The following is a 23,754-nucleotide window of genomic DNA, read 5'->3' as shown; positions in this document are numbered from 1 at the left end:
GAAGGTGTGGTTTCACAAGATCTCTGGATTTTGCACTATTTTTTTGGCATAGCAGGTTCTCGCAATGACATCAATGTGCTTCAGCACTATCCAGTGTTCGAAAAGGCTTGCAGAAATTAATTGCCTAGAGGTCAACTTTGAGATCAATGGCCACCACTACAACAAGGGATACCATCTAGCTAATGGCATCTATTCTTAGTGGTCAAGTCTTGTGAAGACAATCTCCAATCCGGTAGGAGAGAAGAGGTCTAGATTTGCTCAAGCACAAGAGAGTACTAGGAAGGATGTGGAGCGTGTTTTTGGTGTGCTTTAGTCTTGATGAGCCATTGTTCAGTATTCTTCTAGAACTTGGAGCACCAAGAATGTTCGGCCGTCGTCTGCGTGCTTCTTTACAATGCGGGCGCAGATGGCTTACTCATCTACGGTAGCGCACAACACCGCATTGGTCGCATCCTCCGCCGCCATGTTGGCAGCGAGCGGGCCTCGGCCACCCTCACTCTCTCCTTCCCATGGCGGGCATACCAGTGCCAGTAGCACTCATACTTCGGTGGACTGGTAATGGAGAAAGTGAGATTGGAAATATCCCGGGATGACCGCGATGATCCAGCCCCGGAGGATTCGAGCGCCAGATGCGTCGACGCAATGGACTCGTGCGAGACAGACCCCGCCGTTGGTCTGGTGCAGTGCAATGCGGACGACCATTGCATAGTTCAACCTGCACGGGACAACACCCGAGTCGACAGATCCGGACTGGTTGGAGTCAGATGCGTCGCCCGCCATGCCGGCGATCGCCGGACGGGGGCTTGGGTGGCAGAGTGGAGTGGAGTGGCTAGGGTTTGATCCGAGGAGTGGCTGTGGACGAATATATGTGGTGTTGGGTCTTGGGTGGGCTAGCATGAGCCTAGTCCGATGTGGCGGACGTGCCTGTATTCACCCCATATTTGGGTTATGAATTGTGCCGGTCGACCTGTGTGTTTGAGACGCTCGTCTGGGTCGGTTTTTTACCGGTCCGTCTAAGCGTATGAGGGGGGAGGGGCGGGGGAAGCTGGGTTTGAGGCGCCTGTTGTAGATGCTGTGATGTTGGGGTGTAGTTGGGGAATTTTGGGTGTGATTTCCTCCCTCCCTCATGCTACACATGACATGCTGATATGTTAGGCAAGCATTGAAGATGGATGGTGTGGGGCCCACGCGCAGGCAGGCGATGCATCGCGACGCGTCTCGGCCCATCATCCAGCCCACACCGTCAGCGTCAGCGTCCGCGTCGACACAGCTGTTGCCCGTTGGGGTTGGGTTGATCCGTTGATGCCTTGCCTCAAAACCCTCCCAAACCCCCATCCCCATCCCCACCCACATTTTTGCTTGCTTCATTCTCTCCCCCGGGCTCGGCACAAATAGCGAGCGAGGGGAGAAACGGCAGCCAGCGAGCAGTGCGGAAAAGGGGCCAAAAGAAAAGGGAATCCCAAGAATCAGCCGGCACCAGTGTCTGTGGACTGGACCGGACTCCACCTCCACCGGGGAGAGCGAGAGGCGCAAGGAAGCAAGGAAATGGCGTGCCCGGCGGCGGCGCTGCTCCTGCCGCTCCTGCTCGGCTTCCTGGCGCCGGCGCGGGCCACCGACCCCTACGCCTTCTTCGACTGGGACGTCTCCTACGTCACCAGATCCCCGCTCGGCGTCCCGCAGAAGGTCCGTCACTCCCCCCCTCCCCTCCCCTCCGCATCCGTCTTCTTCAATTTCCAATCCAACCACTCGCCGCCGCAGCCGCCGCCGCTTGCTCCCCTCCCCCTCCGCCGCAAGATTTGTTTGGGTTTCCGCCCGCGGGCCGTCCGCTTGCCCCCCCTGCCCGCCGTCAAGATTCAGTTTTTTCCCCCATTTCATGCGTCCCTCGGGATGCCGTCCGCGCCTCCGCTCCCTCCCTCCTTCCTTCGAGGGGAAGGAGATGCTGCTACCACTCTAGTAGATTTCCGCAAGGATACCATGCCGCCCTTCGATTCCAGGATTCCCCGGCCCGACGCACCCAAAAGTTTTGAATTTTTTGCCCCTCCCGCTCCCCAACTTCAAAAGTTTCGATTCATTTCCATGCCGACCACCTCCAAAAGCCCAGATCCCCCTCCCGCTCCCCGGCGCACTGTTCCCGTGCGCCTCCCGACAGAGATCTCAACTCGCGGCGCCCCTTTTTAATTGACCGCCTGAACCTGAACCTGAACAACCGGTTGTGTGTGTTTCTGTTTCTGAATTTTTCGCTTTGATTCAGGTGATCGCGATCAACAAGGAGTTCCCGGGCCCCGTCGTCAACGTCACCACAAACTACAACGTCGCCGTCAACGTCCTCAACAGCCTCGACGAGCCGCTCTTAATCACCTGGTCTGCTCACTCCCCACTCCCACCACCATCCAATCTTCAGTCATGTCACTGCTCTTGCAGGCTTCAGTTACAGTGTCATGGGTTCAGTCTTCAGTGTGATGACAGGCAGGCCTTGCTCTGATTTTTTGATTCATTCCAGGGACGGCATCCAGCAGCGGAAGAACTGCTGGCAGGACGGGGTGCTGGGCACCAACTGCCCCATCCCGCCGGGCTGGAACTGGACCTACAACTTCCAGGTCAAGGACCAGATCGGCAGCTTCTTCTACTTCCCGCCGCTCTCCATGCAGCGCGCCGCGGGCGGCTTCGGTGGCATCACCGTCAACAACCGCGCCGTCATCTCCGTCCCCTTCGACACCCCCGACGGCGACATCAGGCTCTTCATCGGCGACTGGTACAAGAAGAACCACACGGTACGCTAGGCCGCCCCCCCGGGAACGAAATGTATTATCATCCACAAACTGGGTTTGCAGCGAGGGTGTTTGATTGTGGTTTTCTCTGGTGTTATAGGACCTCAGGAAGATGCTCGATGACGGGAAGGAGCTCGGGATGCCTGACGGTGTTCTGATGAACGGCAAGGGGCCGTATCGGTACAATGACTCCCTCGTCCCGGCTGGGATCGAGTACGAGACCATCGATGTTGAGCCAGGTAGGGTGATTGCTTGTCTCACTTTCATCATAATAGGCTGCATTACTAGTATTGAATTCCTTGTGACTTTTGTGGGTATGGTATAAAAATAAAACAATCATGGTTCCAAGTGCTGTTGCTGCAAATACTTGAAATGTTATACTGTTCAACTCTGCAAAAAGTCTCTGATATGGTGGGGGCGTAAGGTTGATGATTAATTACTACCTTCATGACAAGGCCACTACAAATTCTTTGAACAATGATTACTGCAGTGTAGTACGTTACCGCTATTGTGGAAACTAACAGCCTCAGCTCCATGACAGGCAAAACGTACCGCTTCAGAGTCCACAACGTGGGCATCTCCACCAGCTTGAACCTGAGGATCCAGGGCCACAACATGGCCATGGTCGAGACAGAGGGCTCCTATACGATGAAGCAGAATTTCACCAACCTCGACATCCATGTGGGGCAGTCCTACTCCTTTCTGGTCACGATGGACCAGAATGCAAGCAGCGACTATTACATCGTGGCCAGCGCTCGGTTCGTGAACGAGTCGCTCTGGACCAGGGTCACTGGCGTTGCAATTCTGCACTACTCGAATTCAAAGGGCAAGGCGTCTGGTCCACTCCCTGATCCGCCGAATGATGAGTACGACAAAACCTTCTCCATGAACCAGGCACGGTCAATCAGGTTTGTATAAAATGACTCCTTTTTTTGCCTATGCTCTGACCATCCAAACTATCACTATCTTAATGTTCTCTTCACTCAATCCTGATATTACTTTTATAAGCATGATGTTTGAAATGGTTGACCCATCATGTACTAACTGTTTTATAATAATGACAGCGCTCTCCCATCATGTGCTATGATGCTTACTTTATGAAAACAGTGTTTTGCTACACCTAACTAAACTTAAGCAGCAATCTTGTATGATTTAATTGACTTTCCCTCAACTTTCAACCGCATTTGGCTATCTCACAAATTTATTTTATGCACATCTGGTCTGACCTTTGATCTTCAAGAGACATTGACTAAATATGCTTGGCTCTACATATTCTGAATGGGAAAAATAAGCGGGTTCTTATAAAAGAGCCAATACACACACATTAAGGCATTTCAAACCAAGCATAAAATTGAGCAATCTATGACTAATTTTTTACATAAGCTGTGACCATACTAATAGCCTGGTGTTAGGAATTGCTGCCATCATGTGCTGACTGTTTAATAATAATAATCGTGTTCATCAGTACCCATCATGTGCTATGATGTTTACTTTATGAAAAAATAGTGTTTTACTATACCTAACTAAACTTAAGCATCACTCTTGTATGGAATAAATAATCTAGCTCTGATTTACTCGTTCTCCCCTTAACTTTCCATGGTCTTTTGGCTATCGCAAAAAATCATTTATGAACCTTTTCATTTGATGTTGATCTTTAAGAGATGTTGACTAAGTATGCTTGGCTTTACGAATTCTGAGAGAAAAAGATGTGTTGGATATAAATATAATAGGCGCTTCCTTTCTTACATAATGATTGTGTGCTCATATGAGAAATTGTCTGCTGAAATATTTGCCCTTGTACTTGAGCATTCATTCTGGGAATATTTCTTACAGAAATTGGAAACTGTAAATTTTTGTCATACCAACACAATGACTTTTAGAAAGCTTTGTGGTCATTAGTAAAGTGTAAGGGCACCTGGTAATATTTGTAGACAGCAGCTACATTTTCTCATATGTGCAGCGCACATTGGTCATTGATAATGTATCCATAGTTGCACATACTTAAGCCTACTAAAATACCTTCTGTTTGTCAGGATGAACGTGACCACTGGTGCTGCTCGTCCGAACCCTCAAGGATCATTTCACTATGGCCAAATCAACGTGACCCAAGTGTACAAGCTGAGGAACATGCCACCTGTTACCATCAATGGCAAAAAGCGGACTACGCTGAATGGCATCTCTTACTCCCCGCCTGCTACTCCATTGAGGCTTGCGGATCTCTATGACAAGAAAGAAGTCTACACACTCGACTTCCCAACCATGCCGTCTGATGGACCGCCGGTTATCAGGTCTTCTGTCATCAACTCGACGTACAAGAACTTCATGGAGATTGTGTTTCAGAACAATGACACGAAAGTTCAGACCTACCATATCGATGGATACGCCTTCTGGGTCGTAGGGTTAGCACAGCTTGAAACTATTCATCTCTTTCAGTAACTGGTTTCTAAGGGTCCTGCATGCTGATTTTTTTTTTGCACGTTGCCAACAGAATGGACTACGGTGAGTGGACCGACAACAGCCGTGGGACATACAACAAGTGGGATGGTGTTTCCCGTTGCACCACTCAGGTATGCACCTGTACAGTATCATCTGACTAAATCATTTCTTTGTGTGCGAAGTTCTGTCATGTTGGAGCATGCTTTCATTTATGATGTTCATATACCTGTATATCTTGTATGTTACTTTTACTCGAAGAAGAGCCTTATGCAGACAATATTCGCTGGAGATAACACCGTCTCACTGACGCCGCAGGTGTTTCCCGGAGCATGGACCGCCGTCCTGTTGTCGCTTGACAGCCCGGGGTTCTGGAACGTGCGCACGGAGAACCTGGACACGTGGTACCTCGGCCAGGAGACGTACATCAGGGTGGTGGATCCTGACGGAGGCTACAACGTGACCGAGTCGGTGTTACCAGACAACGCCCTCTTCTGTGGCCTCCTCAGGGAAAAGCAGAAGTAAGCTAGTACTGCTTGCATGTGCGCTGTAGATTATGGAGGTCCTTCTTACAATATGGTCACAGACATGCAGTTACTAACTTGTGCTTTGGCTGTGCTGTCTTGTAGGGCTCAGAAGCCGCACGGGTCGTCGTCGAGCTCGGCGTCCCCTGCGCTAAAACAGAGTGGCTACCTGCTGCCATTCTTGGTGTTGCTGGTCGCATTGGCGGTCATGGGACACTGAACTGAAGTGATTGCCAGTTAGTGGTGTGTGCTAGATCTGCGGTTTGTGAGTTAGGGAATTGGGAATGTGGGTTCTCCACCGATTGGGTGGGGAGGCCCTGCCATTGTTGCGTATCGGCGAATTCGTCGAAACTGTTAACAGAGTTGTGTCTTGTGTGCAAGCGTGTCACATTGTTTGTGTGGTACTTACTGCTGCCTGTGGCCCCGCAATTGGGGGCGCTGTGCCGCCGCCTTGAGGATGATGATTTTTAGCTAGCCCTGTCACTGTGGAAGAAGTCTTGGGTCGACGGTTTTACTTTCGTGCTCTGCTGATTATTGTTGTAAGGCTGCATCTCAGCCGTCCATCCTGGAGGTAGGGACGGCTGTAATTTTGTCGGTAAGCTGAGGATTCCACCGTAACAACGAGCATGAGAGGCAGAGTTGATGGTGACTGAGATGGCTTTGAACTTTCACTGCAAATGATCCTTTGAAACCTTTGGAACAATCTGTGGGTCTCCAGGTGCAAAGGTTTTGCTGAATCTGTGGGGGTAAAAAAGCTGTCTGAAACAAGCTGGCTAGGTTAGGTTCGCTAGGTGGACAGCGTAGGGTGGTGCGGTCGACACAAGTAGTTAGTTACTGCAGCCGTTGAGTCACCATCATCATCATCATCGTCGGATCACGCGGTTTATGATGATGATTAGCGCAAAGCCAGAGACATTCCTGCAGTTTACCAGGGAAAATTCATGGAGGACTGACCAGTGACCGCCAAGCACCGTCAAAAGGCGCGTTTAGTTAATTCTCATTATGCGATTAAGCGACCCGTAGCTGTAGGATTTGCACCTAGCTACCTACTGTGAGTAAGCAAGCAAGCAAGCAGGCTGAGCTTGATGGAGAAGCGTTGACATGGAGATCTTCTTTCCGCCGATACGCGGACTACTTTGCGCGCCATTACGCTTAATAATTACTTACCCCGTAAAGAAATATAAGAGTGTTTATGATCTAAACGGAGTGATCTTGAGCGCCAAGATGATGACTAGTTTCACACCTTTTTTGGACTGACTGCAATGCAAATGCGGTCTCTTCTCGGACCGGGCGTCCAGCCGTTTGGCTCCACGCTACGCTCGGTGGCAAGTCAAAACAACGCCGATCATTATGTTGACAACTTCTAAATCTTGCATCAGCACCAGTGAGCATGGAGCCCAACTACACAGGCCGATAGTGCCCATCTTAAACCATCTTCAGCACATAAAAAAAAAATCTTCCAATAAATTGACGGGGCATGCGATGCCACGTGTTGGCCGTCACATTTTTGTTGTTGTTGTTGAAAAAACCTGCTAAATTTAATTCATTCAACGGAAAGTTTATAGGAATTACAGCAGGATTGTGAGGTTGCCCCATCCACAGATGGCGACCCGGCCTGATCTAGACGAACAGCATGCCTAGCAAGCTTATGAGGTTCGACATTATATAACCTAGACTCATGAATATAAGTACAAGAACTAAACTCCACCATAGTTTCCTCCTGATGCCTCTTTAATGTGTTTTGTTACCATCAAACAATTAGATGATGTTCGCGTCGACGACGAGGCGTCTACGGTAATTTCGTGTGCGAACCAGTCTGTGGTTGGATGGTTAGAGGACAATGGTATCTCCATCAGGATTCAAGTCCTAGTGTTCGTATTATTTCTGAATTTATTTCAGAATTTTCAGTGATGCACTTTCAGTGGAAGAAGATGTTACCGTCGACGACGAGTTCTATGGTGACTTCGTAAATCTCAAAATAATATATCGGCTCAGTCTCTCGTAGGTACTCATAGGGGTAGAGTGTGCGTGTGCCCATTCATAAAGATAAGTGTATACGCGTATGTATAAGCGCCTGCGTCTGTCCTGTTTGAAAAAAAAACATCCTAGATCTCCCACAAAGGACAGAGCTTCACGACACGCAATCGCCTCCAGACTTGCCGGGTCAATCAATCCCCTAATAACAAAAGCCGAGGATCCTTTATATTCTCCAAGTGCTTCCTGCACACCGCAGCTGCGGTGCCTGAGCCATGTGATACCGTCGTGTCGACATTTATTTTGAACACACCCACCGACGGTGCAATCCATTTCTTCTCTTTTTGGTGGGTTGGATGTTGGGTGCCGTCAGATCTTTTGAATAGACCGGCCGGGTCACGGGCCGTCCGATTGCTCACCATGCGATCGTACGGCGGGTTTCTATTCTCCGTGTCTCTCATCGCCACAAGAGTCTTGTTGCAGTTGTAACATGACCCTTGTTGCTAATGATTGTTGGGGAACGCAGAAATTTTAAAAGATTTTCTACGCACACGCAAGATCTATATAGGTGATACATAGTAATGAGAGGGGAGAGTGTTGTCCACGTATCCTCGTAGACCGTAAGCGAAAGCGTCATGACAATGCGGTTGATGTAGTAGTATGTCTTCACGATCCGGTCGATCCTAGCACCGAAGGTACGGCACCTCCGCGATCTGCACACGTTTAGCTCGATGACGTCCCACGAACTCTATATCCAGCTGAGGTCGAGGAAGAGTTTTGTCAGCACGACGGCGTGGTGACGGTGATGATGAAGCTACCGACACAAAGCTTCGCCTAAGCACTGCAACGATATGACCGAGGTAGAAATCTATGGGGGCACCGCACACGACTAAACAATCAACTTGTGTGTCTATAGAGTGCCCCCTCCCCCGTATATAAAGGAGTGAAGGAGGGAAGGGCCGGCCCTCTCATGGCGCGCCCAAGGGGGATTCCCCCTTTCTTAGTTTGAAATTTCTACGTTCCCCAACAGATGGCGTGCGTTGTGATCGTGGCGAGGATGATGTTGTGACTCAGGGTCGCGAGCACCATGGCTCCGTCCTTCTCTTGAATGGTGATCACCTTGTTGACCACTCGTCCACAAACTTTTAGTGCATGAGCAAGGTGCCGGACCCCCTGGAGACGACCGAACTAGGCCTGCTGCAGGTCGATGTGCTCCTGCTTAGAAACTAGGCGGAGCCGGACCACCTTGAGCTTCTGAAGCATTAGGGGTGCTTGCTCTCACGTGGTTGGGTATCCACCAAGTGTAAGAGTGATGTAACCTAATGATACATCTCTTTTGCATCATTATTTTCTACTGTAATTTATTCTACGCCAATGATATATTTCACAATATGATGCAATTATAATGTCTTTTTGCTCCTAAAATGCAGGGAACACTAGTAGAAAAAGGGTCATTTCTCCCGGTTCATAAGGCCCATCTGTTCCGGTTGGGGAACCGGGACTAAATGGTCGTTACTAATGCCCTAGGCCTTTAGTCCCGGTTCTTATACGAACCGGGACAGATAGGCCTCCACGTGACCAGTGCTGCGAGCCCAGGCAGGAGGCTCTTTAGTCCCGGTTGGTGGCACCAACCGGGACCAATAGGCATCCACGCGTCAGCTGTTCAGGAGCTAGAGTTTTTGTTTTTTTTTCTGAAGAGGGGGGGGGGGGTATTTGGGGGTTTTGTATGGTTAATTAAGGTATTTCATATATTGTGTTAGATAGCTAATTAATTAATAGAGAGAAGTGTCCTCTCTTATCTCCGTGCTTGGTCGACGCTACGTACTATACGTATAGAGAGGCCCTCGACACGCTAGCTAGTAAGAAAATGAAGGAAACCATTAAGTACAGAAATTCGTCATGCATACCGAGAGAAGTGATCGACCTCTCCTTCTCCGAGAGATTGGTCGAACAACAAGTTTTTGTATATCTATCCGACGCTACTGGCTACATATATACAATATAAGATCTCTTACAATATAATCCCCTAATTATATATGAACTCAGGGTTCACATGGTATTCTCCGGCTTTATTGATGACGTGATCAAGAAAGAATCCCGCTAATTCCTCTTGAATTGCTTTCATGCGATCTTTTGGTAGGAGTTCATTCCGCATCTCTCACGTCTAATTTGAAGGAGGTTAATACATATATATGAATGAAACTCAACAGAAATGATGGTGTAATAAAATGAAATTGTGAATATTATTGCTTATGCACATCAAATTGTCTTTTAGAGTAGCCCCGCTTATCTTTGCAAGTCGCGCTGTAGATGAACTCGCATACGTAGTATCCACAGTAATCATTCCCTTATTCTTGCCACAAGCACTTTACGAGAAATAGAGGTCAATCAAACTGATAATGAAGCATTATAAATGTCATTGATGAAAGTAGTTAGAATCAACGGGAGATGCGCGGAACTAGCTAGCTAGTAGTACTTACTTTCGGGTATGTATATCGCAGCTCCTTCGGCAGTCCCGGAGCTTCTTGATGTCTACTACACAACCTTCTTCTTGTAGACGTTGTTGGGCCTCCAAGTGCAGAGGTTTGTAGGACAGTAGCAAATTTCCCTCAAGTGAATGACCTAAGGTTTATCAATCCGTAGAAGGCGTAGGATGAAGATGGTCTCTCTCAAGCAACCCTGCAACCAAATAACAAAGAGTCTCTTGTGTCCCCAACACACTCAATACAATGGTAAATTGTATAGATACATGCTGGAGGGTAAGGGCGGCTGTGATTTTGTTGATAAGCTGAGCATGCCACCTCAGCAACAAACGAGCATGAGAGGCGGAGTGATGGTGACTGAGATGGCCTTGGATTTCCACTCTGATTCTCCGTGCCAGGTGTGACTGCAAATGAGAACCTTTGAAACCATCTGTAGATCTCCAGGTGCAAAGGTTTTGCTGAATTTGTTGGGGTAAAAAAGCTGTCTGAAACAGACTGGCTAGGTTAGGTTCGCTACGTGGACAGCGTAAGGTGGTGCGGTCGGCACAAGTAGTTACCGCAGCCGTTGAGTCATCATCATCATCGTCAGATCACGCGGTTTATGATGATGATTAGCGCAAAGCCAGGGACTTTCCTGCAGTTTACCAGGGAAAATTCATGGAGGACTGACCAGTGACCACCAAGCACCGTCAAAAGAAGTGTTTAGTTAACACCCATGATGCGATTAAGCGACCTGTAGCTGTAGGATTTGCACCTATCTACCTACTGTGAGCAAGCAAGCAAGCAGGCTGAGCTTGATGGAGAAGCGTTGACATGGAGATTTTGTTTCCGGTGATACGCGGACTACTTTGCGCGCCATTATGCTTAATAATAACTTCACCCGTTCTGAATTACTCATCGCAGAAATGAATATATCTAGATGTATTTTAGTTCTAGATATATCCATTTCTGCAACGAGTAATTTGAAACGGAAGGAGGGAGTACTAGGGAGTACTAACAGTGAGTAGTTGACATGATCTTGAGCGCCAAGATGATTTGGTAGCGGGAGGGCCAGCGATGAGGCCCCTCGATGCCAAGCTTTTTGTGCTGACTGCAATTGCGGCCTCTTCGGTCCACGCTACGCTCGGTGGCAAGTCAAAACAACGCCGATGTTGACAACATCTAAATCTTGTAATCAGCACCAGTGAGCATGGATCCCAACTACACAAGCCGACAGCGCCGATCTTAAAGCATCCTCAGCAGATAAAAAAAAACTCTTCCAATAAATTTAGGGGGCTTGCCAGGCGACGCATTGGCCGTCAGATCTTTTTAATAGACCGGCCGGGTCGTGAGCCGTGCGATCGTACTGTGTGTTTCTATTCTCTATTTCCTTCATTGCCATAAAAGTTACTGTGGCTGTTGAGTCATCATCAGATCACGTGGTTTATGAGGCTGGTCATAATGGGGAGTAACTTAGACTAGTGTCATGCATATGACACTAGTTTCATAATGCAAAGTAATATAGTAGTAGTATCATAGATGGTTTTATTTATTAACTCATAGACCCATCTTGTCTTGAAAAACGTTATATTACAGTAAGATATTATGTTACCACCTTCATTAATTACTTGCCATATAAACAGAATTTTTTTAAGTGCGCTATGTTACTAGCTAAGTTACTTTCATTATGACTAACCTGATGATGATTAGCACAAAGCCATTTTACCAGGAAAAATTCATGGAGGACTGACCAGTGACCACCAAGCACCGTCAAAAGGCGTGTTTAGTTAACTCTCGTGATGCGATTAAGCGACCTGTAGGATCTGCACCTATCTACTACCTACTGTGAGTAACTAAGCAAGCAGGCTGAGCTTGACGGAGAAGCGTTGACATGGAGATCTTCTTTCCGCCGATACGCGGACTACTTTGCGCGCCATTACGCTTAATAATTAACAGTAGTACGTAGTAGTTAACATGATCTTGAGCGCCAAGATGATTTGGTAGCGGGAGGGCCCCTCGATGTCAAGTTTTTGTATTTCTTGACTAGTTTCACACCCGGGGCAGCCGATGTTGAAAACTTCTAAATGTTGCTTCAGCACCAGGGAGGATGGAGCCCAGCTACACAAGCCGGCAGTGCTCATCTTAAAGCATCTTCAGCAGATTAAACACACACACTGACACACACACACCCTCTATAAGCGGTTGTTTCGACTCTTCCAACAAATTTATGCTAGCTGTGCAATCGTACCGTACGTTTCTGTTCTCTGTTTCCATTGCCACAAGAGCCTTGTTGCAATTGTAACATTGTTAGAGTAAAACGAGATTGAAAGCGAAAGCACAATCAGTCCTAGTTTCCATTGATTCTTAAGTATGTATACATCTGGAAGAGGTGGGAAGAAGAGGTGTCTGTTCGGAGGCATCCCTCAGAGAGAAGGGGCATGACTGTTCGGGGTTGGACACATCCCTTTGCTAATGACTATTCATTAATTAGGATGTGCTAATTAATCTACTAATTAATTCCTAACAAACATAACCCTTGTTGCATATGCTGGCCCTTGTTGCTGGTTCGTGGCCCTATCCATCCCCTTTGCAACAGGACCTTTGTTGCAAAAGAATCCCCACTCGCAGATCTAAGACTCGAAGGCCGCTGTCACCGCCGCTAACCGCAAGCCAACCCACCCCGAGCTCCCGTCCCGAGCACCACCAACCTCCGTCGCATCGGCGAGCGAGCTCACCGGAGTAGCACGCTACCATGCCCTTCTCCTTCCTTCCCTCCCCATTCTCCACTCCCTCCTATCTCACCTTCCTTCCCTCCTCATTCTCCACTCCCTCCTATCTCACCTTCCTTCCCTCCTCATCCTCCACTCCCTCCTATCTCACCTTCCTCTCTCCTCTGCAGATCTCCGAAACCGCCCGAGCTGTTGCTGTGCCAGACCATGGTGCGTCGCATGCTGGCAACCGCCCTACCATCCCCTGGCCGGTTTGCAACATACCTCTTGTTGTGACAACATGATACTTATGTGGAATGACGAGGTGAAGCTAGTGGCCAAAGGAAATTTAAAACGAGTGACCGTGAGCGATGAATTTGATGAAATTTGTTTAAAATAAGTCTGAACTTGAACATGAAAATTGATCTATTCGTCCATGAGCGTCGAAATAAAAAACTTATAACTCGTGAGTTGTGTTGAACAATGAGATGAAGCTAGTGGTCAAAGAGAAATTCAAACGGCCGACCGTGTGCGATTAATTTGATTGAATCCATCTAAATTAAGTATGACTTGAACATGAAATGTTGATCTATTAGTCTATGAGCGTTGAAATATATATTTTACAACATGAGAGTTATGTGGAACAACGAGATGAAGCTAGTGGCCAAAGTAAACTCTAACAGTCGACCGTGTTCAACGAATTTGACAGAACTCGTCTAGAAAATCTCTAAACACACATAATTGGAAATTAACAATGCGCAAAACTTGGAATAGATTGCGGGAATGGAATCACAATGTCGAGGCACATCTTTATCGTGTAGAGTTTACCTCAAATCAAAGCACCGTTATGTAGATTAGGAGGCATTAGACCTTCTACAATGCAAGATGCTTAGAAAAAGTGCTTCGAGAAATAAACCAGTCTTTTTCTAAGCACCTGTGCTTATTTATACAGGATAGGCACCTAATTAGGCGTCTCTTCTGTAAAAATAGGCACCAATGCTTCAGAAAAAATCGATTTATTTTTCTAAGCATCTTTCTAAGCATCTAACATTATACAATTATACAAGGCCTTATGTGAAGGAGATTCAGGAAGGTGCAAAGGCTACCCACCAACTCGCACCGTCAAGCCACGAGTACAAAACGTGAGGCCCTTTCATGGCTCGCTAGAAACAATCGATCCGTTCGTTCCTCAAAATCCAGTATCTGGGCTACTTTGAAGATCGTGCGAGCTTTTTTCTCCCTGCTGCCTAGGAAATCAAACAACACAAGTCTGCATGGCTCTTATGCGAGCAACCAAAGACGCCTTTATTGTGGAAGAGGGTTTACCACATGCCGTTCTTAGTAAGGAGCTTGAACAACCTTTGTTTTTGACCTCGAGATTTTAAGTACCTAGACCTTTCTAGTTTTTTTTTTTTGCGGAAAAATTTCCGATCTATTCATCTTCAATCATGATAGTACAATGAACACTAGAAATAATAAATATTACATCTAGATCCATAGTGTTGGGGAACGTAGTAATTTCAAAATTTTTCCTACGCACACGCAAGATCATGGTGATGCATAGTAACGAGAGGAGAGAGTGTGATCTACGTACCCTCGTAGATCGACAACGGAAGCGTTTGGTTGATGTAGTCGTACGTCTCCACGGCCCGACCGATCAAGCACTGAAACTACGGCACCTCCGAGTTCTAGCACACGTTCAGCTCGATGACGATCCCCGGACTCCGATCCAGCAAAGTGTCGGGGAAGAGTTCCGTCAGCACGACGGCGTGGTAACGATCTTGATGTACTACCGTCGCAGGGCTTCGCCTAAGCACCGCTACAATATTATCGAGGACTATGGTGGAAGGGGGCGCCGCACACGGCTAAGAATATGATCACGTCGATCAACTTGTGTGTCTCTGGGGTGCCCCTGCCTCCGTATATAAAGGTTCAAGAGGGGGAGGCCGGCCGGCCATCATAGGGCGCGCCAGGAGGAGTCCTACTCCCTCCGGGAGTAGGACTTCTCCCCCAATCCTAGTTGGAATAGGATTCCCGAGGTGGAAAAGAGAGAGAGAGAAGGAGGGGGGCGCCGGCCCCCTCTCTCCTTGTCCTATTCGGACTAGGGGGGAGGGGCGCGCGGCCCAGCCCTGGCCGCCTCTCCTCTTCTTCCACCAAGGCCCACTAAGGCCCATATAGCTCCCGGGGGGTTCCGGTAACCTCCCGGTACTCCGGTAAAATCCCGATTTTACCCGGAACACTTTCGATATCCAAACATAGGCTTCCAATATATCAATCTTTGTGTCTCAACCATTTCGAGACTCCTCGTCATGTCCGTGATCTCATCCGGGACTCCGAACAACCTTCGGTACATCAAAACGTATAAACTCATAATATAACTGTCATCGAAACCTTAAGTGTGCGGACCCTACGGGTTCGAGAACAATGTAGACATGACCGAGATACGTCTCCAGTCAATAACCAATAGCGGGACCTGGATGCCCATATTGGCTCCTACATATTCTACGAAGATCTTTATCGGTCAGACCGCATAACAACATACGTTGTTCCCTTTGTCATCGGTATGTTACTTGCCCGAGATTCGATCGTCGGTATCCAATACCTAGTTCAATCTCGTTGCCGGCAAGTCTCTTTACTCATTCCGTAATACATCATCCCGCAACTAACTCATTAGTTGCAATGCTTGCAAGGCTTAAGTGATGTGTATTACCGAGAGGGCCCAGAGATACCTCTCCGATGATCGGAGTGACAAATCCTAATCTCGAAATACGTCAACCCAACATGTACCTTTGGAGACACCTGTAGAGCATCTTTATAATCACCCAGTTACGTTGTGACGTTTGGTTGCACACAAAGTGTTCCTCCGGCACACGGGAGTTACATAATCTCATAGTCATAGGAACATGTATAAGTCATGAAGAAAGCAATAGCAACATACTAAACGATCGGGTGCTAAGCTAATGGAATGGGTCATGTCAATCAGATCATTCAACTAATGATGTGATCCTGTTAATCAAATGACAACTTTTTGTCCATGGTTAGGAAACATAACCATCTTTGATTAACGAGCTAGTCAAGTAGAGGCATACTAGTGACACTCTGTTTGTCTATGTATTCACACATGTATTATGTTTCCGGTTAATACAATTCTAGCATGAATAATAAACTTTTATCATGATATAAGGAAATAAATAATAACTTTATTATTGCCTCTAGGGCATATTTCCTTCAGTCTCCCACTTGCACTAGAGTCAATAATCTAGATTACACAACAATGATTCTAACACCCATGGAGCTTTGGTGCTAATCATGTTTTGCCCGTGGAAGAGGCTTAGTCAACGGGTCTGCTACATTCAGCTCCGTATGTATCTTGCAAATCTCTATGTCTCCCACCTGGACTAGATCCCGGATGGAATTGAAGCGTCTTTTGATGTGCTTGGTTCTTTTGTGAAACCTGGATTCCTTTGCCAAGGCAATTGCACCAGTATTGTCACAAAAGATTTTCATTGGACCCGATGCACTAGGTATGACACCTAGATCAGATATGAACTCCTTCATCCAGACTCCTTCGTTTGCTGCTTCCGAAGCAGCTATGTACTCCGCTTCACATGTAGATCCCGCCACGACGCTTTGTTTAGAACTGTACCAACTTACAGCTCCACCGTTTAATGTAAACACGTATCCGGTTTGCGATTTAGAATCGTCCGGATCAGTGTCAAAGCTTGCATCAACGTAACCGTTTACGATGAGCTCTTTGTCACCTCCATATACGAGAAACATATCCTTAGTCCTTTTCAGGTACTTCAGGATGTTCTTGACCGCTGTCCAGTGATCCACTCCTGGATTACTTTGGTACCTCCCTGCTAAACTTATAGCAAGGCACACATCAGGTCTGGTACACAGCATTGCATACATGATAGAGCCTATGGCTGAAGCATAGGGAACATCTTCCATTTTCTCTCTATCTTCTGCAGTGGTCGGGCATTGAGTCTGACTCAACTTCACACCTTGTAACACAGGCAAGAACCCTTTCTTTGCTTGATCCATTTTGAACTTCTTCAAAATCTTGTGAAGGTATGTGCTTTGTGAAAGTCCAATTAAGCGTCTTGATCTATCTCTATAGATCTTTATGCCTAATATGTAAGCAGCTTCACCGAGGTCTTTCATTGAAAAACTCTTATTCAAGTATCCTTTTATGCTATCCAGAAATTCTATATTATTTCTAATCAGTAATATGTCATCCACATATAATATCAGAAATGCTACAGAGCTCCCACTCACTTTCTTGTAAATACAGGCTTCTCCGAAAGTCTGTATAAAACCAAATGCTTTGATCACATTATCAAAGCATTTATTCCAACTCCGAGAGGCTTGCACCAGTCCATAAATGGATCGCTGGAGCTTGCACACTTTATTAGCTCCCTTTGGATCGACAAAACCTTCCGGTTGCATCATATACAACTCTTCTTCCAAAAATCCATTCAGGAATGCAGTTTTGACATCCATCTGCCAAATTTCATAATCATAAAATGCGGCAATTGCTAACATGATTCGGACAGACTTAAGCATCGCTACGGGTGAGAAGGTCTCATCGTAGTCAACCCCTTGAACTTGCCGAAACCCTTTTGCGACAAGTCGTGCTTTGTAGACAGTAATATTACCGTCAGCGTCAGTCTTCTTCTTGAAGATCCATTTATTCTCAATTGCTTGTCGATCATCGGGCAAGTCAACCAATGTCCATATTTGTTCTCATACATGGATCCCATCTCAGATTTCATGGCTTCAAGCCATTTTGCAGAATCTGGGCTCACCATCGCTTCTTCATAGTTCGTAGGTTCATCATGATCTAGCAGCATGACTTCCAGAACAGGATTACCGTACCACTCTGGCGCGGATCTCACTCTGGTTGATCTACGAGGTTCAGTAGTATCTTGTCCTGAAGTTTCATGATCATTATCATTAGCTTCCTCACTAATTGGTGTAGGTGTCGCAGAAACAGGTTTCTGTGATGTACTACTTTCCAATAAGGGAGCAGGTACAGTTACCTCGTCAAGTTCTACTTTCCTCCCACTCACATCTTTCGAGAGAAACTCCTTCTCCAGAAAGTTTCCGAACTTAGCAACAAAAGTCTTGCCTTCGGATCTGTGATAGAAGGTGTATCAAATAGTTTCCTTTGGATATCCTATGAAGACACATTTCTCCGATTTGGGTTCGAGCTTATCAGGTTGAAGCTTTTTCACATAAGCATCGCAGCCCCAAACTTTCAGAAATGACAACTTTGGTTTCTTGCCAAACCATAGTTCATAAGGCGTCGTTTCAACGGATTTTGATGGTGTCCTATTTAACGTGAATGCGGCCGTCTCTAAAGCATAACCCCAAAACGATAGCGGTAAATCAGTAAGAGACATCATAGATCGCACCATATCTAGTAAAGTACGATTACGATATTCGGACACACCATTACGCTGTGGTGTTCCGGGTGGCGTGAGTTGCGAAACTATTCCGCATTGTTCCAAATGTACACCAAACTCATAACTCAAATATTCTTCTCCACGATCAGATCGTAGAAACTTTATTTTCTTGTTACGATGGTTTTCAACTTCACTCTGAAATTCTTTGAACTTTTCAAATGTTTCAGACTTATGTTTTGTTGGGGAACATTGCAGAAAACAAAAATTTTCCTACTCGTTTCACCAAGATCCATCTAGGAGTTCATCTAGAAATGAGTCATCAGATGCATCTACATACCTTTGTAGATCGCGTGCGGAAGCGTTCAAGGAACGGTGATGATGTAGTCGAACACGACGTGATCCAAATCACCGATGACCAAGCGCCGAACGGACGGCACCTCCGCGTTCAACACACGTACGGGACGAGAGACGTCTCCTCCTTCTTGATCCAGCAAGGGGAAGGAGAGGTTGATGAAGATCCAGCAGCACGACGGCGTGGTGGTGGATGCAGGGCGTCACAGTAGCAGGGCTTCGCCTATACTACGAGGGAGAGACGTAACGGGGAGAGAGGGAGGCGCCAGGGGCTGGGGTATGAAGTCCCTCCTCTCCCCCACTATATATAGGGGTGCTAGGGGGGGGGGGCGCCGGCCCTAGTAGATGGAATCTACTAGGGGGGGCGGCGGCCTAGGGTGGGGGGCTTGCCCCCCAAGCAAGGGGGCGCCCCCCTTTAGGGTTTCCCCTCAACCCTAGCCGCATGGGCCCTAGGGGGGTGGCGCCCCAGCCCACTATGGGCTGGGTTCCCTCCCACTTCAGCCCATGGGGCCCTCCGGGATAGGTGGCCCCACCCGGTGGACCCCCGGGACCCTTCCGGTGGTCCCGGTACAATACCGGTGACCCCGAAACTTGTCCCGATGGCCGAAACAGCACTTCCTATATATATAATTCTTTACCTCCGGACCATTCCGGAACTCCTCGTGACGTCCGTGATCTCATCTGGGACTCCGAACAACATTCGGGTTACTGCATATACATATCTTCACAACCCTAGCGTCACCGAACCTTAAGTGTGTAGACCCTACGGGTTCGGGAGACAAGCAGACATGACCGAGACGACTCTCCGGTCAATAACCAACAGCGGGATCTGGATACCCATGTTGGCTCCCACATGCTCCACGATGATCTCATCGGATGAACCACGATGTCGAGGATTCAATCAACCCCGTATGCAATTCCCTTTGTCAATCGATATGTTACTTGCCCGAGATTCGATCGTCGGTATCCCAATACCTCGTTCAATCTCGTTACCGGCAAGTCACTTTACTCGTACCGTAATGCATGATCCCGTGACCAGACACTTGGTCACTTTGAGCTCATTATGATGATGCATTACCGAGTGGGCCCAGTGATACCTCTCCGTCATACGGAGTGACAAATCCCAGTCTTGATCCATGTCAACCCAACAGACACTTTCGGAGATACGTGTAGTCTACCTTTATAGTCACCCAGTTACGTTGTGACGTTTGGCATACCCAAAGCACTCCTACGGTATCCGGGAGTTACACGATCTCATGGTCTAAGGAAAAGATACTTGACATTGGAAAAACTCTAGCAAACGAACTATACGATCTTGTGCTATGTTTAGGATTGGGTCTTGTCCATCACATCATTCTCCTAATGATGTGATCTCGTCATCAATGACATCCAATGTCCATAGTCAGGAAACCATGACTATCTGTTGATCAACGAGCTAGTCAACTAGAGGCTTACTAGGGACATGTTGGTGTCTGTTATTCACACATGTATTACGATTTCCGGATAACACAATTATAGCATGAATAAAGACAATTATCATGAACAAGGAAATATAATAATAATGCTTTTATTATTGCCTCTAGGGCATATTTCCAACAGTCTCCCACTTGCACTAGAGTCAATAATCTAGTTACATTGTGATGAATCGAACACCCATGGAATTCTGGTGTTGATCATGTTTTGCTCTAGGGAGAGGTTTAGTCAACGGATCCGCTACATTCAGGTCCGTATGTACTTTACAAATCTCTATGTCTCCATCTTGAACATTTTCACGAATGGAGTTGAAGCGACGCTTGATGTGCCTTGTCTTCTTGTGAAACCTGGGCTCTTTAGCAAGTGCAATAGCTCCAGTGTTGTCACAGAAAAGTTTGATTGGCCCCAACGCATTGGTTATGACTCCTAGGTCGGCGATGAACTCCTTCACCCATATTGCTTCATGTGCTGCCTCCGAGGCTGCCATGTACTCCGCTTCACATGTAGATCCCGCCACGACGCTTTGCTTGCAACTGCACCAGCTTAATGCCCCACCATTCAAAATATACACGTATCCGGTCTGTGACTTAGAGTCATCCAGATCTGTGTCGAAGCTAGCGTCGACGTAACCCTTTACGACGAGCTCTTCGTCACCTCCATAAACGAGAAACATTTCCTTAGTCCTTTTCAGGTACTTCAGGATATTCTTGACCGCTGTCCAGTGTTCCTTGCCGGGATTACTTTGGTACCTTCCTACCAAACTTACGGCAAGGTTTACATCAGGTCTGCTACACAGCATGGCATACATAATAGACCCTATGGCTGATGCATAGGGGATGACGCTCATCTCTTCTATATCTTCTGCCGTGGTCGGACATTGAGCTGAGCTCAATTTCATACCTTGTAACACAGGCAAGAACCCCTTCTTAGATTGATCCATATTGAACTTCTTCAATATCTTATCAAGGTATGTGCTTTGTGAAAGACCTATGAGGCGTCTCGATCTATCTCTATAGATTTTGATGCCTAATATATAAGCAGCTTCTCCAAGGTCCTTCATTGAAAAACTCTTATTCAAGTAGGCCTTAATGCTGTCCAAGAGTTCTATATCATTTCCCATCAAAAGTATGTCATCTACATATAATATGAGAAATGCTACAGAGCTCCCACTCACTTTCTTGTAAACGCAGGCTTCTCCATAAGTCTGTGTAAACCCAAACGCTTTGATCATCTCATCAAAGCGAATGTTCCAACTCCGAGATGCTTGCACCAGCCCATAAATCGAGCGTTGGAGCTTGCACACCTTGTCAGCATTCTTAGGATCGACAAAACCTTCCGGCTGCATCATATACAATTCTTCCTTAAGGAAACCATTAAGGAATGCCCTTTTGACGTCCATTTGCCATATCTCATAATCGTAGAATGCGGCAATTGCTAACATGATTCGGACGGACTTCAGCTTTGCTACCGGTGAGAAAGTCTCATCGTAGTCAACCCCTTGAACTTGTCGATAACCCTTAGCGACAAGCCGAGCTTTATAGATGGTCACATTACCATCCGCGTCTGTCTTCTTCTTAAAGATCCATTTATTTTCTATGGCTCGCCATTCAACGGGCAAGTCAGTCAAAGTCCATACTTCATTTTCATACATGGATCCTATCTCGGATTTCATGGCTTCTAGCCATTTGTCGGAATCCGGGCCCGCCATCGCTTCTTCATAGTTCGAAGGTTCACCGTTGTCCAACAACATGATTTCCAAGACAGGGTTGCCGTACCACTCTGGTGCGGAACGTGTCCTTGTGGACCTTCGAATTTCAGCAGGAGCTTGATCATAAGTATCTTAATCATTATCATTAACTTCCTCTCTAGTCGGTGCAGGCACCTCAGGAACACTTTCTTGAGTTGCGCCATTTTCCGATTCAAGAGGTAATACTTCATCAAGCTCTACTTTCCTCCCACTTACTTCTTTCGAGAGAAACTCTTTCTCCAGAAAGAGTCCGTTCTTGGCAACAAAGATCTTGCCTTCGGATCTTAGGTAGAAGGTATACCCAACAGTTTCTTTAGGGTATCCTATGAAGACGCATTTTTCCGACTTGGGTTCGAGCTTCTCAGGTTGAAGTTTCTTGACATAAGCATTGCATCCCCAAACTTTTAGAAACGACAGCTTAGGTTTCTTCCCAAACCATAATTCATACGGTGTCGTCTCAACGGATTTCGACGGAGCCCTATTTAAAGTGAATGCGGCAGTCTCTAAAGCATAGCCCCAAAAAGATAGCGGTAAATCAGTAAGAGACATCATAGACCGTACCATATCCAATAGAGTGCGATTACGACGTTCGGACACACCGTTACCCTGAGGTGTTCCAGGCGGCGTGAGTTGTGAAACTATTCCACATTTTCTTAAGTGTGTACCAAATTCGTGACTCAAGTATTCTCCTCCACGATCTGATCGTAGAAACTTGATTTTCCTGTCACGTTGATTTTCAACCTCACTCTAAAATTCCTTGAACTTTTCAAAGGTTTCAGACTTGTGTTTCATTAAGTAGACATACCCATATCTACTCAAGTCATCAGTGAGGGTGAGAACATAACGATAGCCACCGCGAGCCTCAACACTCATTGGACCGCACACATCAGTATGTATGATTTCCAATAAGTTGGTTGCTCGCTCCATTGTTCCTGAGAACGGGGTCTTGGTCATTTTACCCATGAGGCATGGTTCGCACGTGTCAAATGATTCATAATCAAGAGACTCTAAAAGTCCATCTGCATGGAGCTTCTTCATGCGTTTGACACCTATGTGACCAAGGCGGCAGTGCCACAAGTATGTGGGACTATCATTATCAACCTTAAATCTTTTGGTACTCACACTATGAATATGTGTAGCAATACGCTCGAGATTCATTAAGAATAAACCATTTACCATAGGAGCATGACCATAAAACATATCTCTCATATAAATGGAACAACCATTATTCTCAGATTTAAATGAGTAGCCATCTCGAATTAAACAAGATCCCGATACAATGTTCATGCTCAAAGCTGGCACTAAATAACAATTATTGAGGTTTAAAACTAATCCCGTAGGTAAATGTAGAGGCAGCGTGCCGACGGCGATCACATCAACCTTGGAACCATTTCCGGCGCGCATCGTCACCTCGTCCTTTGCCAGTCTCCATTTATTCCGCAGATCCTGCTGTGAGTTACAAATATGAGCAACGGCACCGGTATCAAATACCCAGGAGTCACTACAAGTACTGGTAAGGTACACATCAATTACATGTATATCAAATATACCTTTGGTGTTGCCGGCCTTCTTGTCCGCTAAGTATTTGGGGCAGTTCCGTTTCCAGTGACCCTTCCCTTTGCAATAAAACCACTCCGTCTCAGGCTTGGGTCCATTCTTTGGCTTCTTCCCGACAGCTTGCTTGCCGGGCGCGGCAACCTCCTTGCCGTCCTTCTTGAAGTTCTTTTTACCCTTGCCTTTCTTGAACTTAGTGGTTTTATTGACCATCAACACTTGATGTTCCTTCTTGACTTCTACCTCCGCTGATTTCAGCATTGAGAACAACTCAGGAATGGTCTTTTGCATCCCCTGCATGTTGAAGTTCATCACAAAGCTCTTGTAGCTTGGTGGAAGCGACTGGAGG

General features: G+C 46.7%; 1 protein-coding gene across 1 annotated transcript; it reads left to right on the top strand.

Moving 5' to 3' along the window:
* The first annotated feature begins 1,357 nt into the window (after positions 1–1,357).
* Positions 1,358–6,208, top strand: LOC123149964 (monocopper oxidase-like protein SKU5). The gene is made up of 9 exons (XM_044569756.1): positions 1,358–1,683; positions 2,252–2,361; positions 2,501–2,771; positions 2,869–3,007; positions 3,310–3,676; positions 4,802–5,167; positions 5,257–5,335; positions 5,520–5,722; positions 5,831–6,208. The coding sequence occupies exons 1-9, from the start codon at positions 1,546–1,548 to the stop codon at positions 5,943–5,945; spliced, it is 1,788 nt and encodes a 595-aa protein (XP_044425691.1). The 5' UTR covers positions 1,358–1,545; the 3' UTR covers positions 5,946–6,208.
* Positions 6,209–23,754: the final 17,546 nt, after the last annotated feature.

The sequence above is a fragment of the Triticum aestivum genome, chromosome 7A, assembly GCF_018294505.1.
Source record: "Triticum aestivum cultivar Chinese Spring chromosome 7A, IWGSC CS RefSeq v2.1, whole genome shotgun sequence".
Classification (NCBI taxonomy): domain Eukaryota; kingdom Viridiplantae; phylum Streptophyta; class Magnoliopsida; order Poales; family Poaceae; genus Triticum; species Triticum aestivum.
The sequence above is the reverse complement of the archived record's forward strand: the minus strand, read 5'-3'. Positions and strand labels throughout refer to the sequence as shown.